Genomic DNA, 19760 nt, shown 5'->3' on the forward strand with positions numbered 1-19760 from the left:
GCATATCTATATGAAGAGGTTGCTGGGAACATGATTTTGGTTTAAAACGTTGTTTTCGCCTTCTAATTGGTCTCCCAGGTGAAAAGAAAAGTCTGATGCCTTATTGCACATCTATAAGACCCCACCAATTATATTCCAAAAGATGAATTGGCTATTGCCTAAAATGTAAAAGAAGTTCTGGTCCAACATGGTTTTTATAGAAAAACGTCAATTTTCGGTCTCCTCTAGCCTCCCAATTGAAATATATTTCAAAACCTTATTATACATCTACAGGAAACTTCCGATCATATTCCAAAAGATGACTTGTCTACTGGGAAAAACGTAAAAGGAGTTCTTTTTCGACCCTCAATAGCCCCCAAGATAAAATGATCTACTGCACATCTTCAAGGCAAGGCCATTCATTCCAGAAAATGTTTTTGACTACTGTCATCAATCGAACATAAAGCTTTTCATTTTCATTATTGGTTGCCATATGTAGGCAGGAAAACGATCTACTTTTGGATTTCTTAATGCAGGTCCATTTTGTTGTTTGGCTGTTTCCTCGAAAACCCATTGTATTAATTTATCGAATTCCTTTTCCATCTCGTCTGTTGGTCTGACTGTCGTTAGAAAAGCTTCACAAGGCATATCTTTTTGGATTTTCTTAATCTCCATTTTTTCCATTATCTCTTCTTTCCTCATACAGTTGGGGAGATCTCTCTTATTCAGAGCGAGAGCAATGGGAACATCACTCAATTCATCTCCAGGCAGAAGTCTATGGAGTTCCTCTTTCGCCTCTATAATTTTATCTCTGTCGACACTGTCTACAACAAGCACAAAAGCATTTGTGTTCGGGTAGTAATGCCTCCGGAGCGGCCTTATTTTATCCCGAGTGCCTACATCCCATACTGTCACGTCCAGATTCTTGAATTTCAATGTGTTCACAATAAATCCTACAGTAGGAATTGTTGTGACAACTTCTCCGAGATGGTAATGGTAAAGAATGCTAGTTTTTCCGCCAGCATCAAAGCCAAACATCAAAACTTTTTCACGTCGGCAAATTATACCAGCAAATTCCCCATTCATAGTTTACATAAATGACATATCCCTCATGGCGTAACCAAAGTAAATAAACAATCTTACATGGACCTCGAGTCAGATGTAAAATAGCCTACTGTATAGGTCTTGACCTATTGGGCACTATAATAGGTGGTCAAATTGTTATAATGGAATAAATAACGTACTTTTTACATATTCTAAAAAACTACAGTTCCACGATTAGTCATACTGATATGCAAGCGTCCTAGATCACGTGCAGCCTATTTGATCAAATAATGACACCCGGAATTAGAGATGGCCACATTGACTGATTGAGTGACACTTAGGAGTAGAAGGGAAAGATCTCTAAAATCTCTACAAAATCGACAGGGTTGCTTTAAGCCTTCTTAATGCAACAGCATCTTCATGAAGGTTGTTTAAGTCATGACCTCTATGGTGAAGGTAGGACAGGGTCAGCATGTCACATGAGAAAACGTATATGCAAATTTTCACCGAAAGACGTTCATTAGAAAGGCCTGTAATTTGACATGAACCATTAAAGAGGTCAATGGGCCATATCGCTCACCCGATTTACTATGGCCCTGTTCCTCATCAGCAGATTTTTCCCTACATATTCCTCTGTAAAACTTTGATCACATATTGTGCACCCACTCTACCCTTAGCGGCCATGAATTGAACAAATTTGAATCACAGGTACTTGTGGACAGGACCCCCCCCCCTCCAATATGCCCCACAAACCAAAAAAATATTTTTATGTATTTTTTTCATAAATTATTCTTCTAGTACACATTTACAATGTATTCCATAAGAAAAATCAAAAAAATAACGCAGAATTAACGTTTTACTAAAAAATCATACCCACGGTATTATAGAATAGAGAAGGTAAGTCACTTCCATTTGTTTACACTGGACCCCTCTTGGATATCAGGCCCGAAATATCATTTACCTAATACATGTCACCGAAATGTGTCATGATATCTTGTTTCGGTAGATATTTTTGTCTTTAATCGTGCTATTTAATTGCCCAGGCATCCCATAATAATCCGAGTATTCATCGTCAAACGTGAAAAATGCTACAAGATTTGGAAATGTCAGAGTAGAAATTACGGAAGTGATGCAAAAACGACACCAAGCGTGTAACTCTCGAGTTCCGAGTGTTATAGAACTAAGGGAAAAGTCAGAGGTCTACGAAAAAGTTCGGGAAAATTTTGATAAAGAAGTCGAAATTGATTCTTTAGAATTAAATTCTGCTTAAGATTTTCGAGATGAGCGAGGGTAGTCGTCAATATTCCCTTTAAAGGATGTTATCATTGATACCAAGTAGCGTAGTAAATCGGGTGACACATTTCGGTGACATGTATTAGGTAAATGTGTACTAGAAGAATAATTTATGAAAAAAATACATAAAAATATTTTTTGACCTGTGGGGCATATTGGAGGTTGGGGGGGGGGGGGGTCCTGTCCACAAGTACCTGTGATTTGAATCTACACTATCTGAGAATGTTTCTTTCTAAATCTAAATAATTATGACTTTGCTTATATGGAGATAACAAACAGTATTCAAGCTCAAAAGTCCATAAAACAATACAAATTTTGGAGCAGAGGGAACACAGACCTCTAAAAATTCAGAGGTGGGATCAGGTTCCATGGAGGAGTGAGCATCCCCTGCCGACCGGTCATACCCGCCACGTGCTCCCTGTCATGACTTTGACTTAATGATAGATTGTATTTGCTGACAAGGTCATTGTATCGACCATAGAACTTACGAAATGATGACTTTAAACGAGAATGTTGATATTCTTGTTTCATCAACCTGTTTGTCAATAACTTAACTCGTTTTAGAAATTATTCATACGTAGAGCATGCTCTTGCGTATCAAATCAACTGAGAGATATAAACCCCGTATGCAGGTGATAAGGGTATATTGCTGCATAAGTAAGGGAAGTTGACGATTGAAAAGTTAAAGTCATCACGTTTATCATAAAGCTTTGTTGTTAGATTACCATTAACGTCTTTTTCTAATAAAACATCCAAATATGAAACAGATGTGTCAGACTCTGTGGTATCTTTACCTCAAGCTCACCGGGATATATCGTGTCGACATAAAAATGGAAATAACAATTGTTAATTGACATTACGTCGTCGATATATCTAAATGTCGAGTTGAAGGTCACAGCAAGTGTTTTCTTCTTTTCACGTAAAAGATTTTGAACAAATTCTGCTTCATATGAATACAAAAATAGGTCTGCTAATATCGGGGCGGAATTGGTACAGATGGGAATTCCAATAGATTATTGGAAGACCTGGTCTCCAAAAACCACATAGATATTGTCAATTAGAAACTCAAGCATCTTTTTAATGTCAACTCCAGAGTACTTGTGTGTACAACCAGAGTGCTTTTTAACAAAATAATTCTGTAAATGACCAATGACAAGGTAAGTATATTTACGATTTCCATTTTTATTGAAAAAGCAGCTGTTTATGATGTCAAAAAGCCTGGACTTCAATTTATCGTGGAATATGGTTGTATAAAGTGTTGAAAAGTCGTACGTTTTGATGCTATTGATTTTAGTAAAATTTTGTGATTTCAAATTTTCCAAAAGTTCTTTGGAGTTTTTAAGTATCCACATCTGATTTACACCACTACTCGAATATACTGTTGTACAGTACTCCTGAAGTTTCTCCTTCATTACAGTAAATATTTTAGTGAGGAGTAAAGAAAGGGGCTTGGTAGAACATTTACTTGAACCCGCTATGTATCTTTGTTTGTAAGGATTTTTATGAAGTTTAGGAATCCAGTAAAGGTATGGTAATTCAAATTCATTTGATTGTTGGGAATATTGAAAGTATCTAAAACGGTTATATGATTTTGAAGAATTTCCTCCTTAGAAAGGGAGGTATGGATGTAAGTTGGATTTCCACCCGTAGAATTAAATCCTAGTTCCTCTAATATACAATTCAAATAGTGAGCCTTACAAACAAAGACAATGTTGTTACCAACTGAAAACATTAGCTGTGGCCTTCAATTCGACATTCAGATATATCGACGATGTTTTATCAATTAACAATAGTTATTTCTCATTCGTATGTCGACTCGATACACCCGGTATCCCAGTGAACTTGAAAACAACCACAGAGTCTGCCACATTTCTTTCATATGTAGATGGTTTAAATGTTTCACTGACTATAGACGATAAAGGCCAATTAACAACTAAATTGTATGACAAACGAGATGACTTTAGCTTTTCCATCGTCAACTTTCCTTTTTATGTAGCAATATTCCACTAGCATCTGCCTATGGTGTTTATGTCTCCCAACCTAATCGCTACCCAAGAGCTTGCTCTGAGTACGATCAAATCTTAAAGCGAGACAGGTTACTTACTGATATGTTGATGATACAGGGATTTCAACAGCCTCGTTTTAAGTAAGCATTTCGTAAATTTTATAGTCGTTATAGTGACCTTGTTAACAAATATAACATATCATTGGATCGTATTTTGGCTGACTTGTTTCATACCAATTGTTAGGATTTTGTTTTTGTACTGAATTGACTACGGATAGTTTCGTCTACCTGATTAATACACAGGGCTTACGGCGGGTGTGACCAGTCATCAGGGGATGCTTACTCCTCCTTGGCACCTGATCCCACCTCAGGAATTTTCAGGGGTCCGTGTTTTATGCCCTCTTCACATATTTGTATTGTTTATGGATTTTTTTTTTAGATCAATCACTGTTCGGTATCTTTACCTTATACATTAGGCCGGCAATGAGCCTAAACTCATAACAAGCATCAGCAAAGCAGGTGATATGCCACTGCAGTGCTTCCTCCTCTGTATATCTTTGTCTTTGCTCTGAGTGACGCCAGATTTAAGAAGTCCTCATCACTCCTAGTGTGGAGAAAAATGCCATCTTCATTCTTGAAGACGTTTTGCACCAGCAACAAAATAAAGATGCCAAAGATTGTTGGTGCCAGCACACATCCTTGCTTAACACCATTTATGATTTGGAAGGGATTTTAGCTTGATCCATCATATTGGAAAGTGCCAGTTATGCCGTTTTGAAAGGACATGATCATACTTAAGAGCTTCGGAGGACAACCAATCCTGTATAGAAGCGAGGAACCCCTTCTGATGATCAGTTTGAATTCTTTATCAGGTCAATAAAAGCAAGGTACAAATGTCGTTTCTGTTCACAGCATTTTTCCTGAGGCTGCCAGAGGGAGATCACCCTGTCGATTGTTGATCTGACCGCGCTGATTCCACATTAATCGTTAATCGTTGGAGTCTTGATACTACACGAACAAAGACTTTTCTAACAATGCTGAGAGGAGAGATTCCGCAGTATTGGTTTGCATGTCAATAGTCTTTGTAAGCTCTTCAGTGGATGGTGGTGTATTTCAAAAGATCCATAATTGGTAGAATAATGGTACTAGCACTCTCAATGTTTGAGTCGATGACTATACTTTCTCTGGAATAAATTTCTTGGTCATTTTATGCCCATCTTTCTACCTGTCAGTAATATCGCCTGATGTGGATTTAAGAGGGACAATCTTGCATGCACAAAGAGCAAAAGCTTTCCTCATCCTCTAGTAAATGGATCGGATATTATAGTAGAGATTTGGATGTCACGAAACAGGTTCAACAAGTGGTCATTTGGATACTTTCGAGCGACCCGTTGTACATTGCTGTTCTTGAGGCATAAAGTGTTTCCTCGGTAGGATGCTTTTTATATGCATGTAATATCAAGTGAATGTTGCTCTCACTTTTTGGGCAATTCACAAGGGCTTCGCTTAATGCTATTGTGAATTGCTCACGTAGACCTCGCAAAGATGTTCCATCAGTGTTGTTTTATGGACGGCCTTTCTCCTCGGATCAAGGGCTACATTTTGGTTGTATGTGTTCTCTGTTGCTGACTAAGGAGTGGTCAGTATTGCAGACTGCATTGTAATAGGTGCATGTGAAAAGCAAATTTCTGACGAATGGTCTCTTAGTGATAATAAGGTCCAGCTTGTATCAGGCTTTTGACCTGGGATGCCTCCATGCCACTCTTTGATGTGGTTTGGTATGGAATAATATGCTTGGAACATAGTTCAAGTAGTCGCTGCCTGTTCTCAATGAGCTTGCCAATTCCAAAGTGCCCAATGCATAGGACCAGGAACTGTATTCTGAACCATCCGGAGCTTTAGAGTCACCAAGCATGTATAATTCCCCTTTTAGAGAAAACTCTCCAATCTTTGAATCAAGTTCCTCATAAAATGCATTTTTGAACAAGTATGGAACACATAGTGTAGGGGCGTATATGCTGAATATGTTTACATGTGAAAAATTAAAACTAAAAACTTAATTCTTCAGAGAACACTTGGAGGATTTTCAATCTTTCAATCAGAGGTGAAGAGGCGTAGGGAAATAATTCGTGCAGTCTCCTTGGTTGGAAATTTAACTGATAAAATAAAGAGTTGTTCCATACACAAAATCAACCCCATGAAGCCTGCATTCGTATGCCTCGAGCCCTTGGCAAGAGAACGTGTAATCCCTCTCTACACTCAGACTATTTCCGCAACATGTCTTATGTAGTGCCTCCCCGTGATAGCAGATGGATACCGAGTACTTTTTAGACCCAGGCAAAATTACAGAGGGGTAGACTGGACTTCGTACCCTAGTAAGGAGTCTCGTCTAGTATACAGATTTTATATTGTTTTACGTCCCATTCGTGAATGTCTTCACTCATTTAGAGACATCACCATAAACCGGTGAAGGGCTTCAAATTTAGACTTAAACTCGGCCCTCACAGGGTCATTGAGCATTGAGGGTTCTTTATCGTAGCAACGCCTACCGTGACACCTGACCTCGGTTTCTAAAGTCTCATCCGAAAGACCCGTGACTTTCGCTTCCAATGCCGGGAGCTTGGCGATGAACAGTAATCCAATATTCACGTTGTAGGTTTGAAGCAGCGCAGCGAAAGCGAATCAAACTCGGGCCTCCCAATCACGAAATGAATGCTCTACTACTAGGCTATCGTGACCGGTTAGTCTAGAAGAAAGTATACCCTGATTTCAAACTAGGTCGGTAGCGACCGCAAGCCTAAGGAGGCAACTACTCAAGGAAAAAGAAAAACCCGAAAATAAGAATTCAGGATTAAACAGTAGCCATGGGAGTAACCCCTGACAAAACCCCAGAGTGGAGCCCTGCAGGCATTTTGGCGAACCCTGTGATATCCTCCGACAATTCCTGTTGCATCGATGGTCCGACCGTATCAGCTTGTCCTTTTCATCATAAAATGCCAGCAAGGCTGAGAGGGAGGTTCTGACATCTGAGTAACCCAGGATTTCCATACAAATCTGCACAGGCCTACGCCCTGGAGAGGTCACTTCAAAGAACTAAAGATAAAGATCTGATAAGCAGACTGAAAATTCTGCACCAGTAAAAAAGAACCAATACGGGTAATAACAGTCTCGTGTTATAAGTTTGTCACCGTCTCGCTAGCCTAAAACCGTGTACCCCAAGTCAGTTAGATGTTGACACGCCACGGTCTGCCTGTTTCAATTGGTGCTTGGAATTAAAAATGAAAATCTAATAAGCAGATTGAACAAACAACAAAACAAAAAGAAACTGCCAGTCCTTTGGCTGGTCATCGACATTGCCGCTCTGTACGAGGTATGAATCCCCTCAATATCTGCTGAATGTTGTGCGATGCTTCTAGTGTTGGTGTTTGCGTCTGTGTGTTTGTCACTTCCCACTTACAGTCCTCACTGCTGGCTTAAAGAAATGCAAAAAGAAGGATAGAAAAGGGCATAATGGTAACCTTACAACAAAACTTTAGCATAAAAGTGATGAATTCAACTTTTCTATCGTCAGCTTCCCTTATCTATGTAGCAATATACCCTTATCACCTGCATATTGAGTTAATGTCTGCCAGTTGATTCGATACGCAGCTCTACGTAAAATTTCTAAAACAAGGCAAGCATTTGACAAACAAGTTGATGAAACAAGGACATCAACAGTCTTGTTTGAAGTCAACATTTCCATGTTCTACGGTCGATAAAATAATATTGTCAGCAAATACAATCTATCATTAAGTCGAATGCTGATTGACGTTTTTCATACTAACCCGTAGGCCAATATTTACACACTGAATAGTCTGCGGATTTTTTCGTTTGCCCAACCATGACAAGGAGCACACGACGATTGTGACCGGTCGACAGGGGATGCTTACTCCTCAATGGCACCTGATCCCACCTCTGATGCTTTTAGAGGTTTTTTGCTCTACTCCCGATTTGTATTGTTTTAATTGACGTTTGAGCTTGATTACTGTTCCTTATCTCCATATTTCATATATACCACTCTCTCCCAGTATGTAGTCTCTCCATTTATGAAGTCCATTTAACTTGTAATAAAATTTATTTTCACTTTATTTTTGCAAACTAATATTTTATATACATGTATGTCAGAACAAGCATAATAAAAAAAAATATGAAATTAATAATCGGAAGGTCTTTAAGAATAAAAAGGTTATAACAGCAAGAAAAATCGTAAGAACCTTATAATTTACAACAATGATACAGACCTTCACATTCTTCGAGGAGACAAACATTTGATTCTGAAAGGGGAGGGGCTGGCAATTCAGATTATTTGTTTTCATGCCATTCAAGGACAGATTATTTATTTTCTTTTTCACTTAAAAAAGTTTGACTGGGACAAATATTAAAAAGGAAAACGCCCATACTCTGTTTAATTGGGGGTGGGGTTGGGGGTTGAAGCATTAGCCAAGGACCGATTATTCATTTTCTTGCCAGTCGAGGACAGATTATTTATTTTAAAAATCTCTCACCCCCCCCCCCCTCCTCCTAAGAATTATACATTGGTCGTCCCCCTATGCGTCAATAATTTTTTCCAAGCAAGTGTCTTAATCTGACTCAATTAAGCAACAGGGTTCTGAGCTTTGCCAAAGCCCGTTCCATGAAGTCTACAGATCGTGCCTCTGTCGATTGAGTCTCTTTTACAGAACCCCGTCTTTCTCTAACGATCTCATAGACCCAGTATAACATTTGTTGAAGTTCCATTCCATTATCAGAAATCACTGACGTCACGAACGTCTCACAAGGTCTACGTTTCCTGATTTCTGACACTCCAAACGCATCTTGTATCGTTGAAATTGTCATGTGGTTAGGTTTATCCCATTTATGAAAGGCTATGGCTAGTGGAATATTCTGCAACTCGGGCTCAGACAAATGTCTCATTAACTCCTCTTTAGCTCTTTCAAGTCCATCTTCATCACTACTATCCACAACAAAAATGAGGGCGTCGTTGTTTGAATAATAATGTCTGTACAATGGCCGAATTTTATCTCGCCCCCCAACATCCCATCCAGTCAAAGTCAACCGCTTGTTTATCAATGTTTCAACATTAAAGCCAATCGTGGGTATCGTTGTTACAACTTCTCCAAGTTTAGTATAGTGTAGAATGCTGGTTTTACCCGAGTCGTACAATCCCAACACCATAATCCTCACAGGATGTCTCTTAGCAGATGAATTCCCCATACTGTTGCTAAATTATGATTAAGACATATTTTATGTATTCAATATCACTTTGCAGCTTACATGCATTAGTTCCACGTCATCCATTACAGGTGTACAATAATATGTTGTCAATGTAAATTATTTATATGATATTAGTATGAACACCGAGCCCGACCTGAACCTTATTCATTGCAGTCTGTTACACTGAGGTATTGAAAAACACATTGAACAATTCTCGTGAATTGCAATAACTACTTGAAAAATGCCAGGAATAAAGTTTATCAGAATACAACAGAGTGAGATAATCACTCTGTAGTTGTAGATAAAAGTAATAAATGAAGCTCGTATTGCCGCCACTGAAAATTATACATATAAACGCATGACATAATTAAGGATGTAAAATTACTTAAATTAGTTCTTATATTTAATAAAAGGAAGCATATGATCAATGAATAAGGAAAATTTGTCACGCTGTAAAACCACCAATAGAAATATCACGAAGCTGAAAATTACCCAAAAAGCTTAGGAAAAAGAAAACAAGAGAACAAAACTTAATGATTGAAAAATTGTGTCGGTCGAGGTATCTAGAAAGTAGATTAAAAAATATGGTACCATACAAGAAATGTTAATTTGTTTGTTGTTTATTTTTGCCACTGAGAAAACTGAATAGAAGAAGGTAATTAATACACTTCCTTCTCATCCTTGTTAAAATTAATGTTACAGTAACACATTCCTCGTGAACACTGTAGGATATTTATGTATGATTTTACTGTTAATGAACTGCTGTTTTTACGTACTGGTTTAAATACAGGTGGAGACTCTTTCCAGTCATAATGACTAGAATAAATCCAGTGTTGGACAACTTCATATCACGGATATCAATGTCTTTATACCCTTTGGTGGCAAACTATCATGTTGTAAATTTTGTATATTTACTGCCAACCGGTAAATTCAAATTTACAAAATGATAAAACTATAGTGTAACAATAATTTATATGGTTTTGGGATATGGTGTTTCGAGTTAAACCTTATTCATATTTTTTTTCATAATTAACGTTGTAAACTGTAATCCACACTAGTAAGCTACAGTTTTACAAAAAAACTAATAAATACAGTAAAAATTGTAAGGTATATATGTTTTCGATCGAGCTATGAAATATAGCATCATATTAAAAAATCCTGATACAAAACGAGTTATTGTCGTTAAACTTTTCCAACGTTAAACAATGTTTATTTATTAGTTATGAATTAGAAACCCTTACAAGCCGAGTCACATACAGTAATATTAAAGTCATATATGGCGTATTTTTGATAAGTTCAGACTAACTAAAATTAAAAAGATCTTTCTATTTGTTTTATTACTTTATATAAAGATAGCACTTTCCTGTAAATTACACAATTTAAATCAATCGCGTTTCATAAATATTAGAAATTTAAAACAATAACCTATTTATTTACCGACTCCGCATTTATATATGAGATACAGTTTAAAGTCAATTTAACTACAGAAACGTGGGAATATTCAAGCTCAAAATAGGTGAAAATTTTAATTTGAACGTAAATAACAAATATTAAGTTCATCTGCACTCGATCTTGTATTTTTATTTTTTAGCTCAGACACGCCATATATAGCTTTAACTATCATCTATAGTTGCTAGCGAAAGTTTTTTTTTACTCGTGAATTATTTTTATCAGATAAACCCTGTTAACACTTGTCAATTATAGCGTCATTGATAAATAAATACATGAATTGTGCATCATGGCACAATGAACAATGAACACATTGAACAATAGAGATGTTAAATTGAATTTAACTACACTTTATACCCTGTAAATGGTTGACAATTGATAAACTCCCTTTCACTCATTTTTGTGAATTTGGTCTGTTATAAATAAGCTTACGCATGTCTTCTTTGTATAGAGTATTTATGTTTTTCTCTAACCCGGAGTCCGTTAAATTTGTTATCGTTTACTGATATAAAGACAGTCCCCGTATTTTCTTAAACTTGCTTAAATTTAATGAACACAATCGGACACAGTATGAATTGATTACTGAAATTTCTCGACTTGATTTTCTTCAAGTACAATTTTGACTTAAAGAAATTGCAGAAAACTTTTTTAAATTAAACTCTTAAAATTTACAAAATCTGCCGTTCGGCAAGGTTGGAGTCGGTGGTTCGAGCGCTCTGGCTCTCCCTTTCCATCTCCCACATAATCGAACATAACATTTTAAAATACACCGTAACCAACAAATGGAAAATACAAAAGTATAGCGTTAAATTAAGAGCTCCGATAAACCACCCATGCATTTTGTGCATAAATCATGCACTAATATTGCTTCAATCAAGTGCTTCACAAATTACCAGAAAACACCCACAGGCGCTTGACGTTTTTAACCTTTCTTTCAATAAATAAAAAATCCCCCATACTATAATAATAACCTTGTTATTATTATAGTATGGGGGATTTTTTATTTATTGAAAGAAAGGTTAAAAACGTCAAGCGCCTGTGAAAACACCAATACAACTTTCAAAGTATAAAAGCGTCCAATATTTTAGCCAGTTATGCAATTTCTCAAAATGAAGAATTAACATATTGACAAAGCTGTCTCCAGTCGTTTTGTTATACAGTTTTTGTTAGGGGGTGATTTTATATATTAAAAGAACCTTTAAAGAAGTCTTTAATAAAAGAGACAAATCAATGCATTCATGTAAATGTCTTATACTAATTTACAATAGAAAATGACAAATTAATCGTTTTAGTGTATACAGAATTTAAACGCTACTATTTTTTTTTTTTTCAAAAAGCATCATGATAAATACTTCACCTGTTTTCTTGCAAAAGTAGATGTAAACAATTGAATACTAGTAATCGTAAGATTTGTAAGGTTTGGGTAATTTGTCTGAATTCTGTCCAGCATGCATCACTTCTCAACAGACATTCTAGATGTTAAGGACATTTTTTTAATATAGATTTAGAATCAATTTTAAAAAACACAATTGATTCAAATATGAGTGATTCCCATTATATATCAGCTTTATCCAGTCATCCGTATTAGTGAAGTCAGTGACCAAAAATAATCGTATTTTGTAAAATGTTATTATCTGCATCAAGACAACAAACTGATCAAAAGTTGTTTACGAAATAAAAATGTATACTGTCAATCAAACATCATGCTTTTCATTTTCATAATCGGTTGCCACATGTAAGTAGAAAATCGATCCACTTTTGGATTTATTAATGAAAGTCCATTTCGTCGTTTGGCTGTTTCCTCGGTAACCCATTCCATTAATTCATTGAACTCCGTTTTCACTTCGTCAGTTGGTCTGATTGTCGTCAGAAAAGCTTCACAAGGCCGATCTTTCCGGATTTCTTAATATTTAATTTTTCCAGTATCTCTTCTTTCGTCATACAGTAGGGAAGATCTCTCTTATTCAGAGCAAGAGCAATAGGAACACCCTTCAGTTCATCTTCAGACAGAAGTCTATGGAGTTCCTCTTTCACCTCTGTAATTCTATCTCTATCGACACTGTCCACAACAAACACCAGAGCCTGGGTGTTCTGGAAGTAATGCCTCCAGAGTGGCCTCATTTTATCCCGAGTTCCTACATCCCATACTGTCAAGTCCAGATTCTTGAATTTCAATGTCTCCACATTAAATCCTATGGTAGGAATGGTGGTGACAACTTCTCCGAGATGTAGATAGTACATAATGCTGGTTTTCCCGGCAGTATCCAAACCCAACATCAAAATCCGCACTTGTTCACGTCGGCAAAATATACCAGCCAAATTCCCCATTTTGTCTTCTTTGAATAACCAGTGTACCTACATATCTATGTGCTTCTATATTTAAAACTGTCACTTCCTCCACGTCAATAAAGATTGCAAAATCGGAAGTAATGTAACCAAAGTAAATAAACAATCTCATGTGGACATCGAGCCCGATGTAAAATAAAATGCACTGTTTACTTCATGTTACACTATGTTGTCGAGTTACAAAAGCACTTGCGTCAATGCGAAAAAATCCTCAAGTTTATTTAAACAGATAAGACGGGTCTCAACGGACTTACTGATAAAATATGCAGCGCCGATAAAATTGGAATTAAAATTTATCTGTTTTACCGCAGAATTTCGATCTAAAAATAAATAGGTATATAGTGCACGGCACTCCAGATGTCTATGAAGGTCGCTGGGGCGGCTGCTTCAACAGTTCAAAATATTGAGCACACGAGTCACATACACTATAAATCTAAAGAGGTTGTAGTAACGTTCATTTGTCATTCATAAATAGCTGGGACAGTCGCGCAGCTGACACAGATATTAAGTAGTACACAAGGTGAACTATGGCGGGAGAGCGATTGTACAGTTTTCAGACCGGACAGAAGAATGAATTCCAGATTGTGGATTATATTCTCTTTGCAGGATTACTGTTTTGTTCTGCAGGGATTGGATTATTCTATGCCATCAAAGACAGGCAGAAATCTAACACAAAGGACTTTTTACTTGCTGGAGGAGACATGAACCCAATACCAGTGGCTTTGTCCCTCCTGGCAAGTTTCATGTCCGCTATCACTCTCCTGGGGACCCCTGCAGAAATGTACAACTACACCACGATTTACTGGTGGATAGGCCTGGGCTATTTTTTCGTTATTCTTGGAGGAGCCCATGTTTATATGCCTGTATTTTACAGACTTCGCGTAACCAGTTCATATGAGGTAAAATCTGCGCTTGCATATTTATCACAGCAAATAATACATGACATGAAGATATGGTTTGAAATATATTATAAAGATATACCATCCCCAAAAAGATGCCAAGATACAACCATCTTAATACCTTATTACAACCGATTAATAAGCCAACGTAACTGGAAATCACACAATCTATGTAATGAATATCATTAAACTCTAATTTCAGTATTTGGAACATCGGTTCGGGAAGATTTCTAGGACGATTGGTGCCATTATATATGTAACTCAAATGGTGAGTAGTGTACAGGTGAAAACCTTCATCCACAAAACAGTTTATAATGCCACAGCTGTTCAATATTTTTAGTTCAAGTTACACAGCGACCAGGCAGTTCAAATACACTTCTATCACGCTCAAGGCTTCTGCTCCTGAGCTAGGACTCCTGAATAACTGACTTTAGGAGAGAGTGCTCGAAATGAACGCACGCTGTTTACAAAAGAAAAAATGTTTTCAATTAAGTAGATTTGGGTCAGAGATTACATCTGAAATGAAAGCATGCTTTGGATTTTTATCTCTACTATTGCTTAATCACGAACGCTTACGCAACCTGATATTGTTACAAATTTAGTCTCTCTCTCTCTCTCTCTCTCTCTCTCTCTCTCTCTCTCTCCATGTCTACGATGTGGAATAGTGGGGAAAAGAGAGATGGACAAATAGGAATTTCTTTTTCATTTCCCACTTTTGTCTCGAGAAAGGGGGGGGGGTTATCGTAAATGATCAAGTTTTACGAACCAGGAAGATATGTGATCAGCTAAATAAAACTTTTTGTATTGGTCCGATTATCATTAATTTTAAGCCTACCAAAACACTCACAGTAACCAGTAAGCAATTAAGGACGGCTACTTGATGTCGGAAGCAGTTATCAACAACAGTCCCTATATATTTTACATAATTTTTCGGAAATTGCAAGCATAACGAGCATGAAGTGAGATGAGAAAGAAAGAGTTCACTGCACGAAATGTTTATGGTCGTGCAAGTGCAACAGCCTATCAGATCTCACCTCCCACTCTTACTAAATCGAAGTCCTTGTACTATTTATTATACAATCTTCAGGCCCGTAGAATGCAGGGGGGGGGGGGCTCCCCCCACTTTTTTTTCTGAGTATAATATTTTTCTATACGTAAATTTTCCTTTAGATGCTGGTGTTGCCCCCTCCCCCCCCTCTCCCCACTTTTTGTTGTTGTAAGCCGAGCACTGGCAAATTCTAGGATCTGTATAGTAAATTAGCTTTTTTTTTTTGCTTGTAAGATAATCTTAAGAAGTTGTCAGATTTTTTTTGGAAGTTGCCCCGATAGTGGTAGCACTATTCACTTAAAAATGTGGCAGAAAACTAATACATAGGTAAATGAATACATTGGTTTCGGCCATGATTATAATAAATTAATACGAATGAAGAATTTCACAATCTGACAGTATAAGACACATTTATAATTACCATATGTTTATAAGGTTTATCATAAGGTTTATCATAAAAGGTTTTACTAATGAAGTAATTGTTTTTTTTCCACCAGACTCTGTACATGTCCATTGTGCTTTATGCGCCATCTTTAGCTCTGAATGCAGGTCAGTTTGGGTGATATTTTAGAAGTTTAATGCTGTTGACATAAACCTGAATGTTTTTTAACATAATAATTTTGACATTTAGAATATACATGGTTTTGTACTTATTTTCCAGTGACTGGTTTTACACTATGGGGTTCTATTTGGGCAGTAGGCTTAGTCTGTATTTTCTACACAACTATAGTAAGTATATTGGAACAATGTTCACATAGATCTATTTATTGTCGTTCTATGTAATTAATTTAATATTATTTTCATCGGTTTGGAAGAAGAGTAATGGATTACAACATATCAATAAAGCTGGTCATGTGTTGATTTTAGTTTTTAGAAAGATGTTGTAAATTTTCACATACTGAACATTTAATATCAAAACGGTAAGTGGATCAGGAAACTGAAAAGGGGGGGGGGGGGTAGTAGAAAAACAAATCTGTTCGACAAGCATAAAACTTATTCGGACAGAAGTTAATACAATGATAAAATTTAATTGGAATTCTTAGAAAGAAGAAATCTGAACAGTACTCAAGTTTTTGAACAATCAGTGAGGAATTATGGGTAGTAGGTGATGAGGTTTGTCCGGAAGGAGAGGGGGGTAGGAGCAAGATGTTGTGGTAGGTAATTTTTATGACGTTGTTTTGTGTCCCAATCCATACCACCAGTCCGAGAAATTACCTAAAACAAACATTTTATAAAAAATCCTATCTCACTCTACATATAAAACCAACCATTGTTGATTTTATATGTAGATAACAAATATGTCATATACATAAAAATAACAAGAGTGTATGGGATAGGAATTTTTATTAAATATTTGTTTTGACTTTTGGGTAATTTTTGGGATTAATGATATGGATAAGACCACAAAAAAGTCATAAAAAGATGACATTGAAAAAAAGTCGAAAAGGCCCGAGGGTCTATATTGTGAAGGGGGGTCCTGTCCTTAAGCACATGTGGTTTGTACCATACTATACTGGTTTTTTCACTATTAACAGTAATAAAATGGTCTTTAACGAAGAATGGGGTGGGGTGAAGGAGTGGGGCTTTCCTCTATGCAAAATCGATGCGATCTTCTTGTAAAATCTATGAATTCACATTTTCCAATTATACACTAAATGGTGTATCAGAACTGACATGGATCTCCGTATTTTGCTTCACAGGGCGGGATGAAGGCCGTGCTATGGACCGATACCTTTCAGGTAGGTATGATGATGGCAGGACTACTAGCGGTGCTAATTCAGGGCAGTATAGAGGTGGGTGGATTCGGTAAGGCATGGGAGCGCTCCGTGGTATCCGGCCGCATCAACTTTGTTGAGTAAGATTTTGAATGTCAAAACTATATTAAAAGAGTTATTTAAAAATTAACTGAGTCCGTAATGTATAAATTATGATTGATTTATCTTCAGTTTTGACCCTGACCCTGCAATCCGCCACAGCTTTTGGACCTGTGTTGTTGGGGGTTGCTTCACCTGGCTTTCCGTGTATGGCGCCAATCAAGCTCAAATTCAACGCGCGGTCACGTGTTCAACCTTAAAGAAAGCACAAATGTAAGTTAGATATTGCAAGCAAAGCCTTCCTTACATTTCATATTCTCTTTATTAGCACAAAAATAAACACATAATAAAAGATATGAATACAAATAAATTAGTAGGTATTCCTTTTCGGTAGAGCTTATTGGTTGAATTGGCCAGGACTGTGCATCATTTTGTACATCTGCGCTATGATTGGTACTGTGATTTACGCCTTCTACGAGACCTGTGACCCAAAGACCTATGGATTAATCTCGGCTTCCGACCAGGTAAGTCTCTCACATGATCACTTGATATTCCTAGGTTAATGACACTGCTTTGTACATGAAATAAACTTGGCTGTTTGCTCTTAGTCTATATTACCAATTTAAGGTATATGTACCTATACATTCTATATAATATTCTCTGTATCCATTACTTTTTTGGCGACGCATGGTCACCGATTTTGATTAAACTCATTTAACTTTACAACCAAGCACCAGAAACATGTATCAAATAAAATTGCTTGCTATATGTCTTGGTTGCCATGGTAACAGTCAGAAAAGTTTGAAAAATTTAGATTTTCAGAAGTCGGTAAAAAAATCAGTAATTGTTTTAAATTTTTTTTATATCTTTTTAACGCGATTGAATCATAAACTGTGTAATTTACAGAAAGAAAAGTCCTATCTTTATTTTAAAAAAAATAACGAAACAAATAAAAAGATCTTTTAAATTTTGGTTATCAAAAATACCCCATATATTTTATATATATATATATATATATATATATATATATATATATATATATATATATATATATATATATATATATATATATATATATATATATATATTAAATCCCATTGAAATAAAATATATGCAGTGTTCTGATCAATAATAGTCATAATATTTATTTATTATCCCCTTTTTATTCTATTTGTTTATTTGAATATATAGAGAAAAAAATATGCATGTCAAGAAATTTAGATTAATTTTGTCCTTTCTGACATATTTCATTTTGTCAAATAAAATAGATTTTATTTGATAAAATGAAATATGTCAGAAAGGACACCATGATTAACCGATTAATCGGTAGGAAAGTCTTCCGGTTAACTGATTGCCCATTCTGTATTTGATTGCCATTTCTAATAAATACATATTAATTTACCGCAGTGTGTATGTATATCGTATATGTCCAAATACATACAGAATTAATGATATTGGTGATGCAACTCAGAAATGTTCCAGAAAAGTTTCCGAGGAAATCCGCGATTCTCATAATCCAGAATCGGCAAGAAAGGATATGGTGCTCGATTCTTGAATTCGATTATTGAATTCCAGAAACCTTTAATAAAGTTAAGGTTTTATTTCTTAAATGCATGCGTAAAATAATTTCGACAGTTTTTCTGACATGTTTTCCCGTTTTAACTAGAAGGTGGTATATTCAGAACAAATATTTTTCATTTCTGTTGGAGATTATTACAATATTTTCCAACCCCCATAGAATACTACTGTAGAAGTTGTCACAAGACCGTAATATCTTCACGTTTAAGTGTTTAATGCACTCTGACTCTCCCTTATACTTCGGAAACTAGTGAAAAAGCCGCAATAGTTATTCTATAATTTACATATAAAAATTTATCATAAACTGCTGAGATGAGCATGTGGTGCATGGGTCTTTCAGTTTTTCATTTAATAAACTAATTACCAATCTTAAATTAAAGAATTTTATGACGCATAAATTCTGTTCAAAATAAAATTTAGAAAGGTTTTACTCTTTTTAAAAAATTTGCTCCTAATTGGTCTCCGGATGAAGATGAAAATTCTTAATAACAGGACATCAACAGTCATATTCCAAAATAGGAATTTTGGGAGCTAATTTTTTGTAGAAAAACGTCATTTTTCGACCCCATTTGGCCATTGGGATGAATGTTCCTAAACCTAAATGCACATATACAGGACACCACCAATTCTATTCCAAAAGGTTATAAAGCTATTGAGTAAAATTTAAGTGAAGTTTTGGAAATATGGGGATTTTTTAGGTTTAGAAAAAAACATTGGTTTTTGACCCCCAGTTGGCTTCAGTATGAAAATCTACAGTCCACTAATCATATTTTTAAAGATGATATGGGTAAGAGGAGTTTTTGAAGAAAAAAAAATGTTTTATATCCCCAGAGACCCCCAGGATAAAAATGAAAACCCCGAAACCTTATTGCATATCTACATGATACCAGCAATCATGAAAAAGATTAATTATCTACTGCTCATCACTATCAACTACCAAAAACTCCTTGACAAGCCCCCCCCCCCAAAAAAAAAGGGTCATCAGAGTTATTATTAAGGGGGCACAAGCATATAGTAGCTGTGTTTTCGATAGTATTCTATCTATTGGTTCC

General features: G+C 36.1%; 2 protein-coding genes and 1 pseudogene across 2 annotated transcripts in view; 1 reads left to right on the forward strand and 2 right to left on the reverse strand.

Annotated features, from left to right (window-relative positions):
* Positions 1–429: 429 nt before the first annotated feature.
* On the reverse strand, positions 430–13425 carry LOC133204440 (uncharacterized; annotated as a pseudogene).
* Positions 8878–9645, reverse strand: LOC133204388 (ADP-ribosylation factor 1-like). Its single transcript, XM_061340106.1, has one exon. It carries the CDS (start codon positions 9572–9574, stop codon positions 8951–8953), a length of 624 nt encoding a protein of 207 aa, XP_061196090.1. The 5' UTR covers positions 9575–9645; the 3' UTR covers positions 8878–8950.
* A 157-nt stretch (positions 13426–13582) lies between the features above and the next one.
* The window catches only part of LOC133204386 (sodium-coupled monocarboxylate transporter 1-like), a 25638-nt gene continuing 19460 nt past the window's right edge, over positions 13583–19760 (forward strand). Inside the window, exons 1-7 of the mRNA XM_061340104.1 lie at positions 13583–14268; positions 14471–14536; positions 15814–15865; positions 15978–16045; positions 17017–17171; positions 17263–17403; positions 17525–17654. Coding sequence (XP_061196088.1) covers positions 13897–14268; positions 14471–14536; positions 15814–15865; positions 15978–16045; positions 17017–17171; positions 17263–17403; positions 17525–17654 — 984 coding nt within the window. The 5' untranslated portion in view covers positions 13583–13896. The remainder of the gene's footprint in view (positions 14269–14470; positions 14537–15813; positions 15866–15977; positions 16046–17016; positions 17172–17262; positions 17404–17524; positions 17655–19760) is intronic.

Source organism: Saccostrea echinata, unplaced genomic scaffold (assembly GCF_033153115.1).
Source record: "Saccostrea echinata isolate AGI-Se365-2 ecotype Australia unplaced genomic scaffold, CSIRO_AGI_Sech_v1 ptg000053l, whole genome shotgun sequence".
NCBI classification, from domain to species: domain Eukaryota; kingdom Metazoa; phylum Mollusca; class Bivalvia; order Ostreida; family Ostreidae; genus Saccostrea; species Saccostrea echinata.